The sequence below is a fragment of the Drosophila mojavensis genome, unplaced genomic scaffold, assembly GCF_018153725.1.
Source record: "Drosophila mojavensis isolate 15081-1352.22 unplaced genomic scaffold, ASM1815372v1 contig_19, whole genome shotgun sequence".
In the NCBI taxonomy this organism is placed as follows: domain Eukaryota; kingdom Metazoa; phylum Arthropoda; class Insecta; order Diptera; family Drosophilidae; genus Drosophila; species Drosophila mojavensis.
In genome coordinates, this window is record NW_025318726.1 from 5,439,163 (window position 1) to 5,454,074 (window position 14,912).

The window sequence follows — 14,912 nt, forward strand, 5'->3', positions numbered from 1 at the left end:
TACCAACCCTAAACACCTTCCACGGTATCCTTGGGAACAATGCTCCAAAAAAATTCAATGCCATACTAAACCTCAAAGACAATACAATGACGTTAGATGGCAAATTACAAGCTCCATTTTGATGAGCTAAATACCCAATCAGTGAACAACAGAAAACTCAGAACAGAACACATGACTCCGTCAAACTATTAGATTCCCTTACGCAAAAACATCCACACCTTTTCGCAGACGCGGACGAAAAACTGACTTACACTACCAGGGAACATCATCGGATATTCCGGTTTACAGTAAACACTATCCTTTCCCGGCTTCGCTTACAACAGAAGTAGAAAAACAGGTGCAACAACTGCTGCAAGATGGCATTAACAGACCTCTGGAGAAAGAAAGTTCAGAGTAGTAATAAACTATCGGAAACTCAATTCTATAACCACATCGGATAGGTACCCTAACGACGAGATCGGTGAGATAATCGCACAGTTGGGCGGTAACAAATACTTCTCCGTACTAGATCTCAAGAGCGGATTTCACCAAATTCCTTTGAAAGAAGGGGATATGGAGAAAACCGCCTTGGCAATAAACGGTGGAAAATTTGAATTTACGCGACTGCGTTTGGGTCTTAAGAACACCTCGTTCATTTTCCAAAGAACGTTAGATGATATCCTAAGGGATTATATGCTACACTTACATCGACGACATTATCGTCTTTAGTCGTTCCGAAAGCGAAAACGCTAAAAATCTAGATGCAATATTTGCAACAGTAGAGGAAGCCAACATGAAAGTTCAAATAGACAAATGCGAATTTTTTAAGGAAGAAGTAAATTTCTTGGGCTTCACCATATACCGAGAAGACGTAAAAACAAACGCCGACAAAGTAAAAACAATAGAAAAATTCCCAACGCCTAGAACATCGAAAGACCTGATATCTTTCCTAGGATTTGCTAGCTATTATAGAAGGTTTATTCGCGACTACGCCAAGCTCGCTAAGCCCTATTAAGGGGCGAAAATGGACGCCTTTCAAAAAATATCTCCAATAAGACAATCAGAACGCTAGACCAGGACGCAATAGATTCCTTTAACAAAGTCAAAAGACCTTTAATCTCAGGAGACGTAGTTCTATCTTACCCAAATTTTAACATTTGACAGCCGACGCCTCCAATTATGCAATCACGCGCTCTCACAAAAACGGAAGAGAGCTAAGCAGCAAATAAAAAATAAATGCGAATGTACCTCTACGGTTCTGCTAAAGTGAAAATATTTACATCAACTTCTGAATTTTGCCCTTAGTTCCAAAAATCACAACGGCAAACTGAAACGTTGGAAGAGTTATTTAGAAGAATACAATCACGAACTAAGATACAAGCCACCTGGCTTAGAGTGGTACCTACAACAAACGTAGTAGCAAACGCCTTATCTAGAAACCCGCCAATTCCACAAGTAAATAGTACTACAGCCACGATCCATAGCGACGAAAGCTCGCCCCACAATTTCATTCCCGTCGAGAACGATCCCATTAACGCCTTCAAGAATCAAATTTTTCTAATAGAATCTGATACAGAGAGCGAATAAAATCATTTTCTGAGGAAAGCCTTGTAGACATTTTGAAAAACACGTAGAACCCAAAATTATAAATGGCATTTTCACTTTTAAAAAGATCATGGGAAAATACAAAATATCTATCCACTCCACTTCGGCTGTTTTAAAAGTAGATACACCTAAAGACAAGTTATCGACGTCACCTCCGAAGAGGAATAAAATAATATAGTAACTGCGGAGCATATGAGAGCCTATAGAAACGCTATAGAAAACAAAATACAAATACTGAGGAAGTATTTTTCCCTAGCCTTCGAAAGAAAACAGATGCCACTGCCAAATCATGTAAAACCAGCAAGGTTGCAAAATACGATAGACAACCGCCTCATGGGGAAATCCAATCCACCCCAGTTCCAACTTACCCTGGGGAAATAACCCATATTGACATCTCCACGACACAAAAGAAATTAGTCCTCACAGCCATTGATAAATTTTCAAAATTTGCACAAATAAAGATAATAAAATAAAAAGCGTCGGAAGATATAAAAAACCCGTTAAGAGAAATTATGACAGCTTTCGGTATGCCCAGATTAGTGGTGATGGATAATCTAAATTCAGCAGCCATAAATTTCCTAATACAGGATCAGTTACAAGCAGAAGTCTACATAACACTGTCGTATAACTTCACTAGCAACGGCCAGGTCGAGAGATTCCACTCAACTCTGACTGAAATTATAAGATGCTTGAAAACTGACGAAAGTTCACTAGATTTCGAAGATTTGATTCATAGAGCCATACAGGAATATAATGCCTCAGTACATTCAACTTCAAAAACTAAACCAATAAATGTTTTTCAGAAATAGACCCACTGAAATTACAAGTTAGTAGAGAAGAAATCACTGAAAAATTAAAACACAAACAAGAACGGGACTTGGACTATCATAACAAAAAGAAAACACCCACCAGAAAGTACCAGATCGGCGAAGACTCATCGAAGTGAATAGGTCACACCTACTTTTTCATTCCCTCAAGTTGGAATTAGCAAAGGCCGAAAATGAGCTAAGACGGCTTAAACCATTTGGAAGGAAGGCCAGGGAAATAGACGCATTGGGCACTGCATGGAAATGGTTGGCCGGTTCACCGGATTACCACGATCAGAGCAAAATGAACGAACAACTTAAAAACAATAATAGAGAACTAAACATAAATAAAGTACTTAATGACAGAAAAAATAATCTAACCCTTAGTTATAACAACATTTTCAAAGCAAATATAGAGAGGCAAACCTTTAATAATGAAAGAATTTGTTAAAATACAGACTTCAAATTCTGAAAGAAGAATTGAATAACTTAATTCACGCCGTTGATTGGGCAAAAAATAATACAATAAACTCCATGGTATTATCAGAATACGAAGTAGAAAAAAAATTGAACAATTGTACGGCAAAGAGGTTATGTTCATCTACATTGAGGAATTATTAGAATTTTCAAAAATCAGTCACCAACGACAAAATCCTGTTGTACATCATTAAAATACCACTAATTACTAGCGAACATTGTATATCCACCCTCCTAAACCCAATTAAGCAAGGAAAATTTTTTAATGAAATAAAATATAACAAGAAAGCTCTAGTAGAGACTGCTCGACTACGAGATCCCCTGAACCCTTCGAGCAATAGCTATTTCAATCATTTTTCGCGTCTTTCTGCTTACATTGAAAACACGCACTCACACACACACACGCACAAACACACAAAGATATATACACACCCACACATACACACACACACAAGCACCCACGCATAATCACGTATGGGCTGCAGTGCACTGTAGTGGTGGCTTACTATGGGAACTTAATTGTTCAATAACTTTTTTTGTGGATGTACTTTCTTCATGAAACTTTCAGATTAAGATTATAACATGTATATGCAAGCATTTGCTAAAGCAGTCTCTAGTATTTGAAATACGTATTTTACAAATATGTGGGCGAGGGGGAGGATATAGGGGTGGAGGGTAAATTTTAACAAAAAGCGAAATTGTATAAAATGCATATAAGTATACATTTTAAATTTGGCGACTCTAGGCTTAAAAAGGTAGCAGATATAAATTTTTTACGGGTTTTCGATAATGTTTTTATCGATAACAAAATAATGGGGCAAGTTATCGATTTTTGAAGCAAAACTCGATATCCGCGTGGCACACGTGGTCCTAAGAACAAATGCAGTAATGCAGTCTCTAGCTATTATATCTTCTGAAATAGACGCGTTCAAACATACTGAAAGACGGACGGACGGACAGACAGACAGACAGGGCTAAATCAATTCAGCTCGTCACCCTAATCAAGAATATATATACTTTGAGAGGTCTGCCACGCCTCCTTCTGCCTGTTACATACATTCCAACAAAACCATTATAATTTTGGTTTAGGGTATAAAAACTTACCTTCTTCCTCAGTTAAATGGCTATGAAGAGGAATAAGTGCCTTAAACAGTCTGTTTTCATCCACAAATGGTAGTAAAGCAACTCCTTGCCACGCAAACTTTTTCCCATTCAGATCTATTTTAAAATCCTCGGGGTAAAAGTCAATAATAGTTGAGTCCTAAAATTTAAAATATTAGATAATAGGTAAAATTTATAATATGTTAGACCGTCAATTCGAGTGGGAACGTGCTTAAACGTATATTCCGAAATACAAATGAATTTTCGGCTCCGATTTTTATTTCAAATATAAAATATGTAAAAATATTTATCTGAATTAATTCTATAACAAGAAAAGTTCACTAAAAAGCGAGCCATTCAAGTCATTATCAAATCGGGTTTCCATTTAGAGAGTAGTAGCTCGGAGTTCAATAAAAAAGTTTTATAACTAGAAAAATTGTACAAAGATGATGATAATGATACAGAAGCCTATCTGATAACAAGTAAGAAAGCTCTAGTCGAGAGTGCTCGACTACGAGATCCCCTGAACTCTTCCAGCAACTGATATTTCAGTGATTATTCGCATATGCACACATACACGCACACAGACAGACATACAGTCTGTCAAGCATAAGTTGGCACACTGAAAAAAAATTTAATTTTTTTACTTTGAAAAGTATTAAGTACCATTCATTCAAGCTCGCACCTTCCCAATAAAATATCTATTTTATAAAAAACGAAAAATGTAAAAAAAAAAAAAAAAACATCGAAGAGGTTTCGAGCCTCCCCTACTCTAACATAACTTCCGTCGCCCTTAGCACCTGCGCCACTGCTTTGCTTGATCAACCAGTTGCTAAAATAGAATAGCTTAATAAGAGAGCGTCATCAGACAAATCTACAGTAACGGCTAGAAAGTCCAGAAATCAATCGAAATTCTAAGAATGTGCAAAAAGGCGCGCTTCTGTCTGTACGCATAGAATAGACGATGAGTGTGTGCACATGTATAGGAAAATCATGCTGATCTGCTGCTAGCTTGGAGCCGGTATCCAATATATGTATGTATATAAATAAATATATAATAAAAATCAAAATTTTATAAATTATATATATAATTTGAAGTTCTAGCTGCAATGATGCAATGATGATAGCATTAGCTATCGATGATTTTCCAATTTTAATGGGATCATGCTATGTTTTTTGTTGCGCACTAGACTTGAAAATTGCACTATCTACGCTGGTTGACAGCGTTTGGGCTGTGAATGAGTAATCTGAAATCGGTATCGCCCGACTGCAACGTCCTTACTTGTTCTACCCTGAACCCACTGAAAATGGGTAATCAGGGTATAATGGTTTTGTGAAAAGTGTAACAGGCAGAAGGAATCATCGCAGACCCCATAAAGTATATATATTCTTCATCAGGACGACGAGCTGAATCGATATAGCCCTGTCCGTCTGTCCGAATGCGGAAAAGGATCTCAGAAGATATAAGAGCTAGAGAGCTGAAATCGTGTGTACCATGGGCAGTACAAGTTAATCATATTTTTTCGATAACTCATCCGATAACTTTTTTGTTGAGAATAATCGAAAAATTGACTTGGTTTTTTCAGCCTAATTTGAACACTTTTAGACCTGGAGACTTCAAATTTACGTTGTATATAATGGATACATGGATACAAAGATTTTGTAATTTACAGATTTTGGATACCACGCCCCCTTCGCCCTCAATTTGTAAAAATTAGAATGCATCATAATTGTTTGAATTTTCATAACATTGTTAAACTTTCGTTTCCAGTATGTCGTTAATATTATATTACAACACAGATTATTACTTACAGGCTTAGACATTAGCTCCGCCCATGGTTTTGGAACATGGGAACTGCTGGCTGCTGGAAACACTCCCATCAACTGTTCTAAGGGATTAAACTAAAATATCGTAAATTATACATTAGTAAAGAAAATAAATACATATATTCTTTGTATTTTTTATATTTTATACGTATAAGTATTTTCTTTTTATACCCTGAACCCATTTTCAATGGGAAATCAGGGTATAATGGTTTTGTTGAAATGTATGTAACAGGCAGAAGGAGGCGTGGCAGACCCCACAAAGTATATATAAGCTTGATCAGGGCGACGAGCTTTTTGTTAAAATTTACCTCCCACACCTATATCCACCCCCTCACCATCACATTTTAAAAGGCGTATTTCAAGAGCTAGACTCTTGTGCTTTGCCAAATACATGCATACACTGCGCGTCATCAGGTTAGCGCCCCCTTTACACTCAATCTCAAAGCTGAATAAAAGCTAATCCATCAGAGCTTCATCTTAATTTTTTTTTTTTTTTTATTATACTATATCTATTTTTCTTTAAAATAAAAAAAACAATGTCATCCGTAGCAATAGAGAATAATTTTTAATTTTTTTTTTTTTTTTTTTTTTTTTGTAAAATGTACAAAAACAAGTAAGAACGTTGCAGTCGGGCGTTACCGAATGTGGTATACTCATTCACATCCCATCAGCAATTTAATAGCTAAGTTTCGCTATAATACTGTAGAAAATGCAGTTTTTCCCGATTTGCCACGCCCCTACTGGGCGTAGACATTTTTGGTCAGTTCCTAGAACGATATAAGGGTACCCTAACTGCAAAGTTTGAATGCTTACCCTCAAAAAATGTGAAAATTACAGGGTATTTTTCGATATGCCACGCACCTAACGAGGCGTAAAAATTATTTTGGGTCATCCATAGAGGAGGTTACTAGTAAATTAACTATCTAAATTTAAAGCTTCTAGCTATTATACTTTAGGAGATATAAACTTTTGCGGTTTGCCACGCACCTGTGGGCGGACATATATCCGACAAAACTTTTTTGTCTTGGGTGGCGCGAGTATATATATAAAATTTGAGGTCTCTGGCATCAGATATAGCAGAATTAAAAAAATCACTATATCTTCAGGTCCGATTTGCCACGCCCCTAATGGACATACATTTTTTTAGACTTTATAGAAACATAACATTAGCTGATGTGCAAAATTTCAGTGCTCTAGCTGTAAAACTCTTGGAGATACAGTTTTATCCAATTTGCCACGACCGTAGATTGGGCTGAAAAAACAAAATCAATTTTTCGATTATTCTCGATAAAAAAGCTATCGGATGAGTTATCGAAAAAAATAAAGCAAACTCGTACTGCGTATGGTATACACGAGTATGCATGCCAAATTTCAGCTCTCTACCTTCTGATAACTTCGACGCTTTCATACGGACGGACGGACAGACGGACAGGATTATGTCGTCTTAGCGTCGCGCTGATCAAGAATATATATACTTTCGAATATCGAATACCACGCCTCCTTCTGCCCGTTACATACTTTTTCACAAAACCATTATAAACTGATTTCCCATTTTCAATGGGTTCAGGGTATAATAAAACATAACGGATTTCCACTCACGCTTTTGTATACCCTGAACCCATTGAAAATGGGAAATCAGGGAATAATGGTTTTGTGAAAAGTATGTAACAGGCAGAAGGAGGCGTGGTATTCGATATTCCGATAATCGCGAATAATCAGAAAATCGACTTGGTTTTTTCAGCTTAATTTGAACACTTTTAGACCTGGAGACTTCATTTGCGTTGTATATAAAGTTAAAGGATACAAAGATTTTGTAATTTACATATTTTGGATACCACACCCCCTTCGCCCTCAATTTGAAAAAAAAACGCATTCAAATACTAGAGACTTGTGCTTTGGAATGTACACAATTTTAACAAATAAATTCTCATAATATTGCCCACATTGCAGCGCAGCCCAAGCGCAGTCGCTGCTTACTGCGCAGTCAACAGAGCGCGTGCTTATAAGTGCATTTGCATGTATGTGTGCATAAAAGAAGTCCAGAATGAATAGCAGCAGAATAGCAGCTTGGAGGGTTCAGGGTATCTCCTAGTCGAGCAGTCTCGACTGGAGACTTCTTACTTGTTTTGGTATGAGGGACATCTCATATGATGATAATCCAGAATGATTAGAATATCAGCTTGGAGGGTACAGGGTATCTCCTAGTCGAGCATTCTCGACCGGAGCCTTCTTACTTGTTTTGGTATGAGGGGCATCTCATATGATGATAATGAAATCAAAACAAAAACTAAGAAGTTGCGTGCAATAGGCAAAGAGAAAAACGTAAAAGAAAATGAGTGTAAGAGGGGGCGCTAACCTGATGATGCGCAGTGTATGTTATGATCATAATCTGAAAGTTTCATGAAGATAGTCCATCCACAAGAAAAGTTAATCAACAATTAAGTTCCTATAGTAAGCCAACACTGCAGCCAATGCGTGTTTATGTGTGTGTGCGTATGTCTGTGTGTGTGCCTATGCGAATAATTATTGAAATATCAGTTGCTCGTAGGGTTCAGGGGATCTCGTAGTCGAGCAGTCTCGACCATTGCTTTCTTACCTGTTTCTTTCTTATTTCGCTTCAACAGTTTATAACAATATAACTTCAGTTCAATCTCTACTTGAAAACAAGATAGCTCTAGTAAGAGGAAAATTGGAGCCGGTATTCAAAATACAATCTAAGCCCAAGCTCTATGAAATATACATGAATCTAATGTACTAGCTCTAAAGACTTAGATCGATTTTGTCATTGGGCGTAGTTATATCAGCCATGTCGAATTGATATTGGGCTATCTAAAATGGCGACGAAATAGTTTGCATTCATACGGACAGAGGCACGGACAGCAAAACGGACATTTTAGTTTTACACATATACACCAGCAAAAGTACAGCAGAAGCTGTATACATAGAAAATAAAATAAAGAAGTAAATGATCCCTTTAACCCTTCAAGATATTTCAATAATTCTATGTTTCTTTTCTGCTTACACAAAACCCAATACGTGCACATACAGGCATACGCACTTACTAAGGGAATGGAAACTTTCAGGTCGTTATAATAATATTAAAATGCATGCTTTTACCAAAGCATATGTGTATAGTATTTGAAATACGCCTTTAAGAAATTTAAGGGTGAGGGTGAATTATAACAAAGAAGTAAGAGTGCTCTAGTCGGGACTGCTCGACTAGGAGATACCCTGAGATACCCCAATACCATGTGTATAGTATTTGAAATACACTTTAAAACAAGTAAGAACGTTGCAGTCGGGCGTTACCGACTGCGGAATACTCATTCACATCCCATCAACAATTTAGTAGTTAAGTTTCGCTCTAATACTGTAGAATATACAGGTTTTTCCGATTTGCCACGCCCCAACTGGGCGTAGACACCTCATTTTTGGTCAGTTTTTAGAAAGAGATAACGGTACCCTAACTGAAAAGTTTGAATGCTTACCCTCAAAAAATGTGAAAATTACAGGGTATTTTTCAATATGCCACGCCCCTAAAGAGGCGTAAAAATTATTTTTGGGGAATCGATAGAGGAAGCTACCAGTAACTCAACTATCCAAATTTGAAGCTTCTAGCTATTATACTTTAGGAGATATAAACTTTTGCGATTTGCCACGCCCCTGTGGGCGGACATATATCCGACAAAACTTTTTGGTCTTGGGTGATCAGTCCGAGTATATATACAAAATTTGAGGTCTCTGCCATCAATAGTGTCCAAAATATAGGACAATTTAAAAAATCACAATATCTTCAGGTCCGATTTGCCACGCCCCCAATGGGCGTAGACTTATAATTTATCTTCAGACTTTATAGAATCATACCATTAGCTGACGTGCAAAATTTCAGCATTCTAGGTTTACAACTTTAGGAGATACAGTTTTATCCGATTTGCCACGCCCCCAATGGGCGTAGATATATCCGCCATAGCTCGTGATCTTGGGTGGTCAACGCGGACCTACATACCAAGTTTCAGCTTTCTGGCTCTTCAACAAACATGATTTCTGGTATATCGGAAAATGCATTTTCCGATTTGCCACGCCCCTAGTGGGCGGATCGGGAAAATTTTAACACTTTATAAATCGGAGATATATACGAGTATGTGTTCCAAATTTCAAGTCTCTAGCTTCAATAGCGCCGAAATAGATTGCGTTCATACGGACAGACGGACAGACGGACGGACAGACGGACGGACAGCAAGACGGACATTGCACAAAACCAATATACTGATTCACTTTCGTGAATGAGTATAAAAATTTAAGGGTGAGGGTGAATTTTAGCAAAGAAGTAAGAGTGAAATACATAAGAGTGCTCTAGTCGGGACTGCTCGACTAGGAGATACCCTGACCCTCCAAGCTGATATTCATTCTGTACTTCTTTATACACACATGCACACATATACACATACACAGGCACGCACTCTTCTAACTGCGCAGTAAAAGCGAATAATTTCTTTTGTAGTGGGAATATCTTCATAAACTTTCAGAACGTGATCATAATATTCGAATGTGTGTATATTCCAAAGCAAAGGTATCTTCTACTTTGATTTGCCATTTGATAGCTCGGGTGATACTTTGTTAAGAATATTTGTATTCCTCCTTTGATCTGGCTCCCTATAAAGCCATAATTAAATGGAAAAGACTACTTCAACAGTCTATTGAAACGCAAAATAACAATATACATAGTTGAAGAAAACCAAAAAAGGGGCGATTTCTGTGGAGACTTTCATTTAATAAAGCATATATCCTGATATTTTGCAATATTTACTGGATTCAGGTCCGCGAGCTGACCAAAATTTTACTTAAGGGTAAAGAAATATTCATTTGATTAAATTTGTCTCCATTTCATTTTTTTTCGTCAAATTCCGACTTGTGTATTATATGGGGTCTGTGATGCTTTCTTCTGTCTGTAACGTACATTTTCACTAAAACGTTATACCCTGATAATTATTTTCAAATATCTCATATCTTCTGAAACTGACATGATACATAACGGACGTATAGACTCAGTTCGTCGCTTTGCTCAAGGATACATATAGTTTAACGGGTCCTCTACGCCTCCTTCTGCGTGTTACATACAGTGAACAAAATCATTACACTATAATTTCGCATTTCAATAGGTTCAGGGTATACAACAATAGACGTCGGTATCCGAAACTGTATAAACTTGTACTGCATCATTTTCAGTTTGAAAGTTTTGACAAATTTTATACAAAGATTCGTTCAATGTATAAAATCGAAATTATATTTTTTTTAACTTTAGCTGAATATCTCACCGGTTTTGTTCCTTTTTCGAATATAGTTGATAGTCCTTGAATATTAACAAAGTCCGAAGCAAATGGAGCATAATGGTAAGGAAAATACCAATTCCAAGAAGCACATCCTTGGTAATAATATTTTAGAACCCAGCACAGTCCTCTAACATATTGTAGGGCAACAGCATATCGAAATTGAAGATTATCGGGTGATACGTCAAATTTGGACTCGTAATATCTGTTCTTAAAACCATCTTCCCACAGTCGCACTTCATCATGGTTTTCTTCGTCATCATCCAAACTTGCTGCTGTACTGGAACGCTTTGACCCCATTCTTACGGACGCAGCTTCCTGTTTATAGTTTGTTATAATTTGAGCTTTAGCGGCTGGTCCAACTGCCGACGGTCCAAATACAGATTGTTCTAATGCTTTAAAGTTATTATTTTCCCTCTTTTGCCTCGCCTTGAACTGCTGTTCTCTGCGTTGTCTGTCCTTGAATATTTGATCCTCAACATTTCCTAAGTCTGTCATGATTAATTGCACCCTATCCAAATTAACTTCACCTGAATCTGTCAAATACCCTTTTGTCTTATAAACACATTTTTTGTACAGCTCAACCAGTCGATCAACTGCCCCTTCACGAATTTCTAAGCTCGGTAAATGAGGTAGAAAATCGTTTCCGACAAAAAAGCACATGAATACCCAGTCATCTAGAACTCTTTCAAAATCATAGCTGAACGGCAAATTGGGCATTTGCAATGTTTTTTTAAGATATTCTCTAAGCACGCTTAATCGAACAAATATAAATTTGACTTCTGCTCCAATGGGAATATCTGGTGTAAAATTACAGTTACTTGAGCCAACTGCACTAAGGCCAACACATTTGTCCATTTCGTGGCCAAATTGATTACAAACGTCACAAGGTCGTGGCTTATTTGGAAGAAATTCTTCGCGAATTATAGTAAAGTTTGGTTCGTGTGTTGCAAGCCCAAGCATTATAAGATCTGCATCAGCACCACAAAGAACGTGATGGGTGTTAGGATCATGATCAGGTTGTGCACGTTGTTTCCGAATATAGTCCATGATTTTGTGCTCTCCTTCGCCAGGAACATTTGCGTCAGATAAAATAACTTGTATTCGTTTCCATGCTGGATTGGTATTAATGCGATGATGTATATAATAATGTAAGCATTTACTTAGTCGATCCATAAAAGGTGTTCCTGGAGTTATGCAATTTGAGTCGAAGTGTTCGCCTTTTTCTTTTTCCGGTGGAAGTTTGCAGCCTAATTACAAATTAAAAAATACAGATAATATTATATGTAGTACGAAAAACTCTAGTTTAGACTGCTCGACAGCAAGGTCCCCTTAACCCGTACAAGAAACTAATATGTTCTGCTTACACAAGAGACAAAGCAGGCATACACAAATACGCACGCACTCACAAGCAAATTTTGAGACTCTACCTCTAAAGATGGAGGCGACAATTTAATAACTGATTTTTGAAAAAATTTAAGTTTAAGTTTTGTTTAATATCTTGTGGAGCTATAGAAAGTTGACTAGCTCAGAAAATTTGTAAACCTATAAAAAATTGGTTACCGTTGTTTATTAAATCCAATTCGATTAAAAGGTTTTAGACCAAAGAATTTTAGGCCCTTCTATATTTTCTTCTGATGGAGTCTGCTCCTTCGCTTACGACCATAAAATATTGGGTGACCGGTTTGAAATGAAGCCGTAGTAGAAAATCCATAAAATGATATTGGACAATTGCCGCATAAGATGCATTATAAAAACTGTCTTACATCGTATATTAAACGAAAATTTGTATTCAACACGAATTGGCTTGTGATGGACGATTTGCAAACATAGCTCATAGCTCAGGTATAAAATACCGAAACAAAAAAGAACTGGACCGAAAAAAAGTGTGTTCAATTACAAATTTGTTGAGCTTTCTTCATTACGTAAGGCCCTCTTTATATCATTATTCATTACAGGGCCTACAATAAATTTCTTTGTCCCATTTCACCGATATAATTCTATGTATTTTTGTTTGTATATGTATGTGTACATATACGGATGTACATACATATGTATATCCATTTAATATTCTCACCTCGTGTTAACAGTTCGTTTCGAATGCGTTCAATTTCTATCCTCTTTTCAATTGTTTCTTTTGCAGCGCGAAATCTTCGGGATCTCTGTTGATTCATTTTTGCCCTAGGAGCTACTCCATCGATGGCCATATATAATAATTTTCTCGGTCGAACAATACCAAAAAGTCTATCAATACATTCAAATATAGCCACCATCATTTCTTCTTCATTTTTAGGCGCTGGTTTGTCTTCAGGATGCGTGCAAGGATGTATTATTCCGTTCATATCAAGATATAAATTATCGAACTCTACGCCATTAGGATTGGGTAAAGTTGGATCTTCATAAATAGTCTTGCCTGTTTCCGCATCTGTTTTCTAAATTTTGTTTGTAAATACAGATTCAAAACATACCCGTCGCAAATTTACCTTATTTTCATTACATTCTATAATGACACATGGATATTTCTTGCTTAGCCATCGGAAAAACGCTGGTACTCCCATTTTTATATGTTAAGTCTCTGAATCTTAGCAGCCAAGACACTTATTGAAGCTGTAAAATAAATGACAACAATAAAACTAACCGGAAAAATATCCAGAGTTAGAAACTTGTGATCTAAAATTAGTATCGATATTATTTAATCCGAGTTTCCACCTCTACACATTTTTAAACGCATTCAAGATTTATCGGTTTGATATAATTTGTTTCCGTTTCATTCCGTTCAGCCACTAACCAGAGAACACATAGACTAGACTAGTGGAAAGCTTGTTGCACGCTATTTCTGAGGCTTTAACACCCCACCCAGCTTTGGATTCGCTCGGCTCCTTACTTTTAGGTTCGAGCTACGAAAAAATAGGAACGCACAATCTTTTCGCTTCATGCGCTCGACCGAGATGGTCAAATGTTGAACAAAAGGTCACTCTATGCTCAATGTTTCCCTTGCTCTCTCTCTATCACGATGCTCTCTGCTCTCTCGAATGTGTATATGTATGTATGCATGTGAGCACAAGCAGCAGCTCACGAAAATTGAAATTTCGTCGCAGCAAGAACCCATGCCTTCCCTTCTGTGTGAAGAGTATACCGAACTTTTCAAACCGTTTGCCAAGCTCCTACAAAATATTTGCGTTTTCGTTATTATTTGTGGGAAGGGTATGAAAGCGTTGGTGCGCATAATGAAAATGTTTTCGCGACAAGCATGCACACACACACACACACACTGTCTCTTGCTACATGTACCATAAGCATTTGTATGCCTGTGTGCGAAGCTCTTCATGCCTGTAGCAATTTTAAAGCCCAGCATTTGCATTTAGTCGATCTTGTGAAGTGATCTTCGCATGGGTTCTCGCTGCGACGAAATTTCAATTTTCGTGAGCTGCTGCTTGTGCTCACGTGCATACATACATATACACATTCGAGAGAGCAGAGAGCATCGAGAGAGAGAGAGAGCAAGGGAAACATTGAGCATAAAGGGACCTTTTGTTCAACATTTGACCATCTCGGTCGAGCGCATGAAGCGAAATGGATGTGCGTTCGTATTTTTTCGTAGCTCGAACCTAAAAGTAAGGAGCCGAGCAAATACGAAGTGGTCGGGGAACTAATGCTCCCACAAATAATCACGAAAACGCAAACATTTTGCATGAGCATGGCAAACGATTTGAAGAGATAGGTATACTCTTCACACAGAAGGGAAGAAACGGAAGTCTAACGCGAAGAAATTTCAATTTTCGTGAGCTGC

The 14,912-nt window shown here is 37.4% G+C and overlaps 1 protein-coding gene across 3 annotated transcripts in view; it reads right to left on the reverse strand.

Moving 5' to 3' along the window:
- The window catches only part of LOC6572016 (5'-3' exoribonuclease 2 homolog), a 38,428-nt gene extending 24,635 nt beyond the window's left edge, over positions 1-13,793 (reverse strand). The window contains exons 1-5 of one of the 3 annotated variants that reach the window (XM_001998134.4): positions 13,606-13,790; positions 13,200-13,554; positions 11,111-12,372; positions 5,781-5,870; positions 3,972-4,128 (exon numbers count right to left, since the gene is read on the reverse strand). In XM_001998134.4, the coding sequence (XP_001998170.2) occupies positions 3,972-4,128; positions 5,781-5,870; positions 11,111-12,372; positions 13,200-13,554; positions 13,606-13,680 (1,939 nt within the window). In that variant the 5' untranslated portion in view covers positions 13,681-13,790. Of the gene's footprint in view, positions 1-3,971; positions 4,129-5,780; positions 5,871-7,002; positions 7,048-11,110; positions 12,373-13,199; positions 13,555-13,605 lie in introns of those variants that run through there. The other 2 variants (XM_044007803.1, XM_044007804.1) reach the window with 2 other exon arrangements.
- Between the last annotated feature and the right edge of the window lie 1,119 nt (positions 13,794-14,912).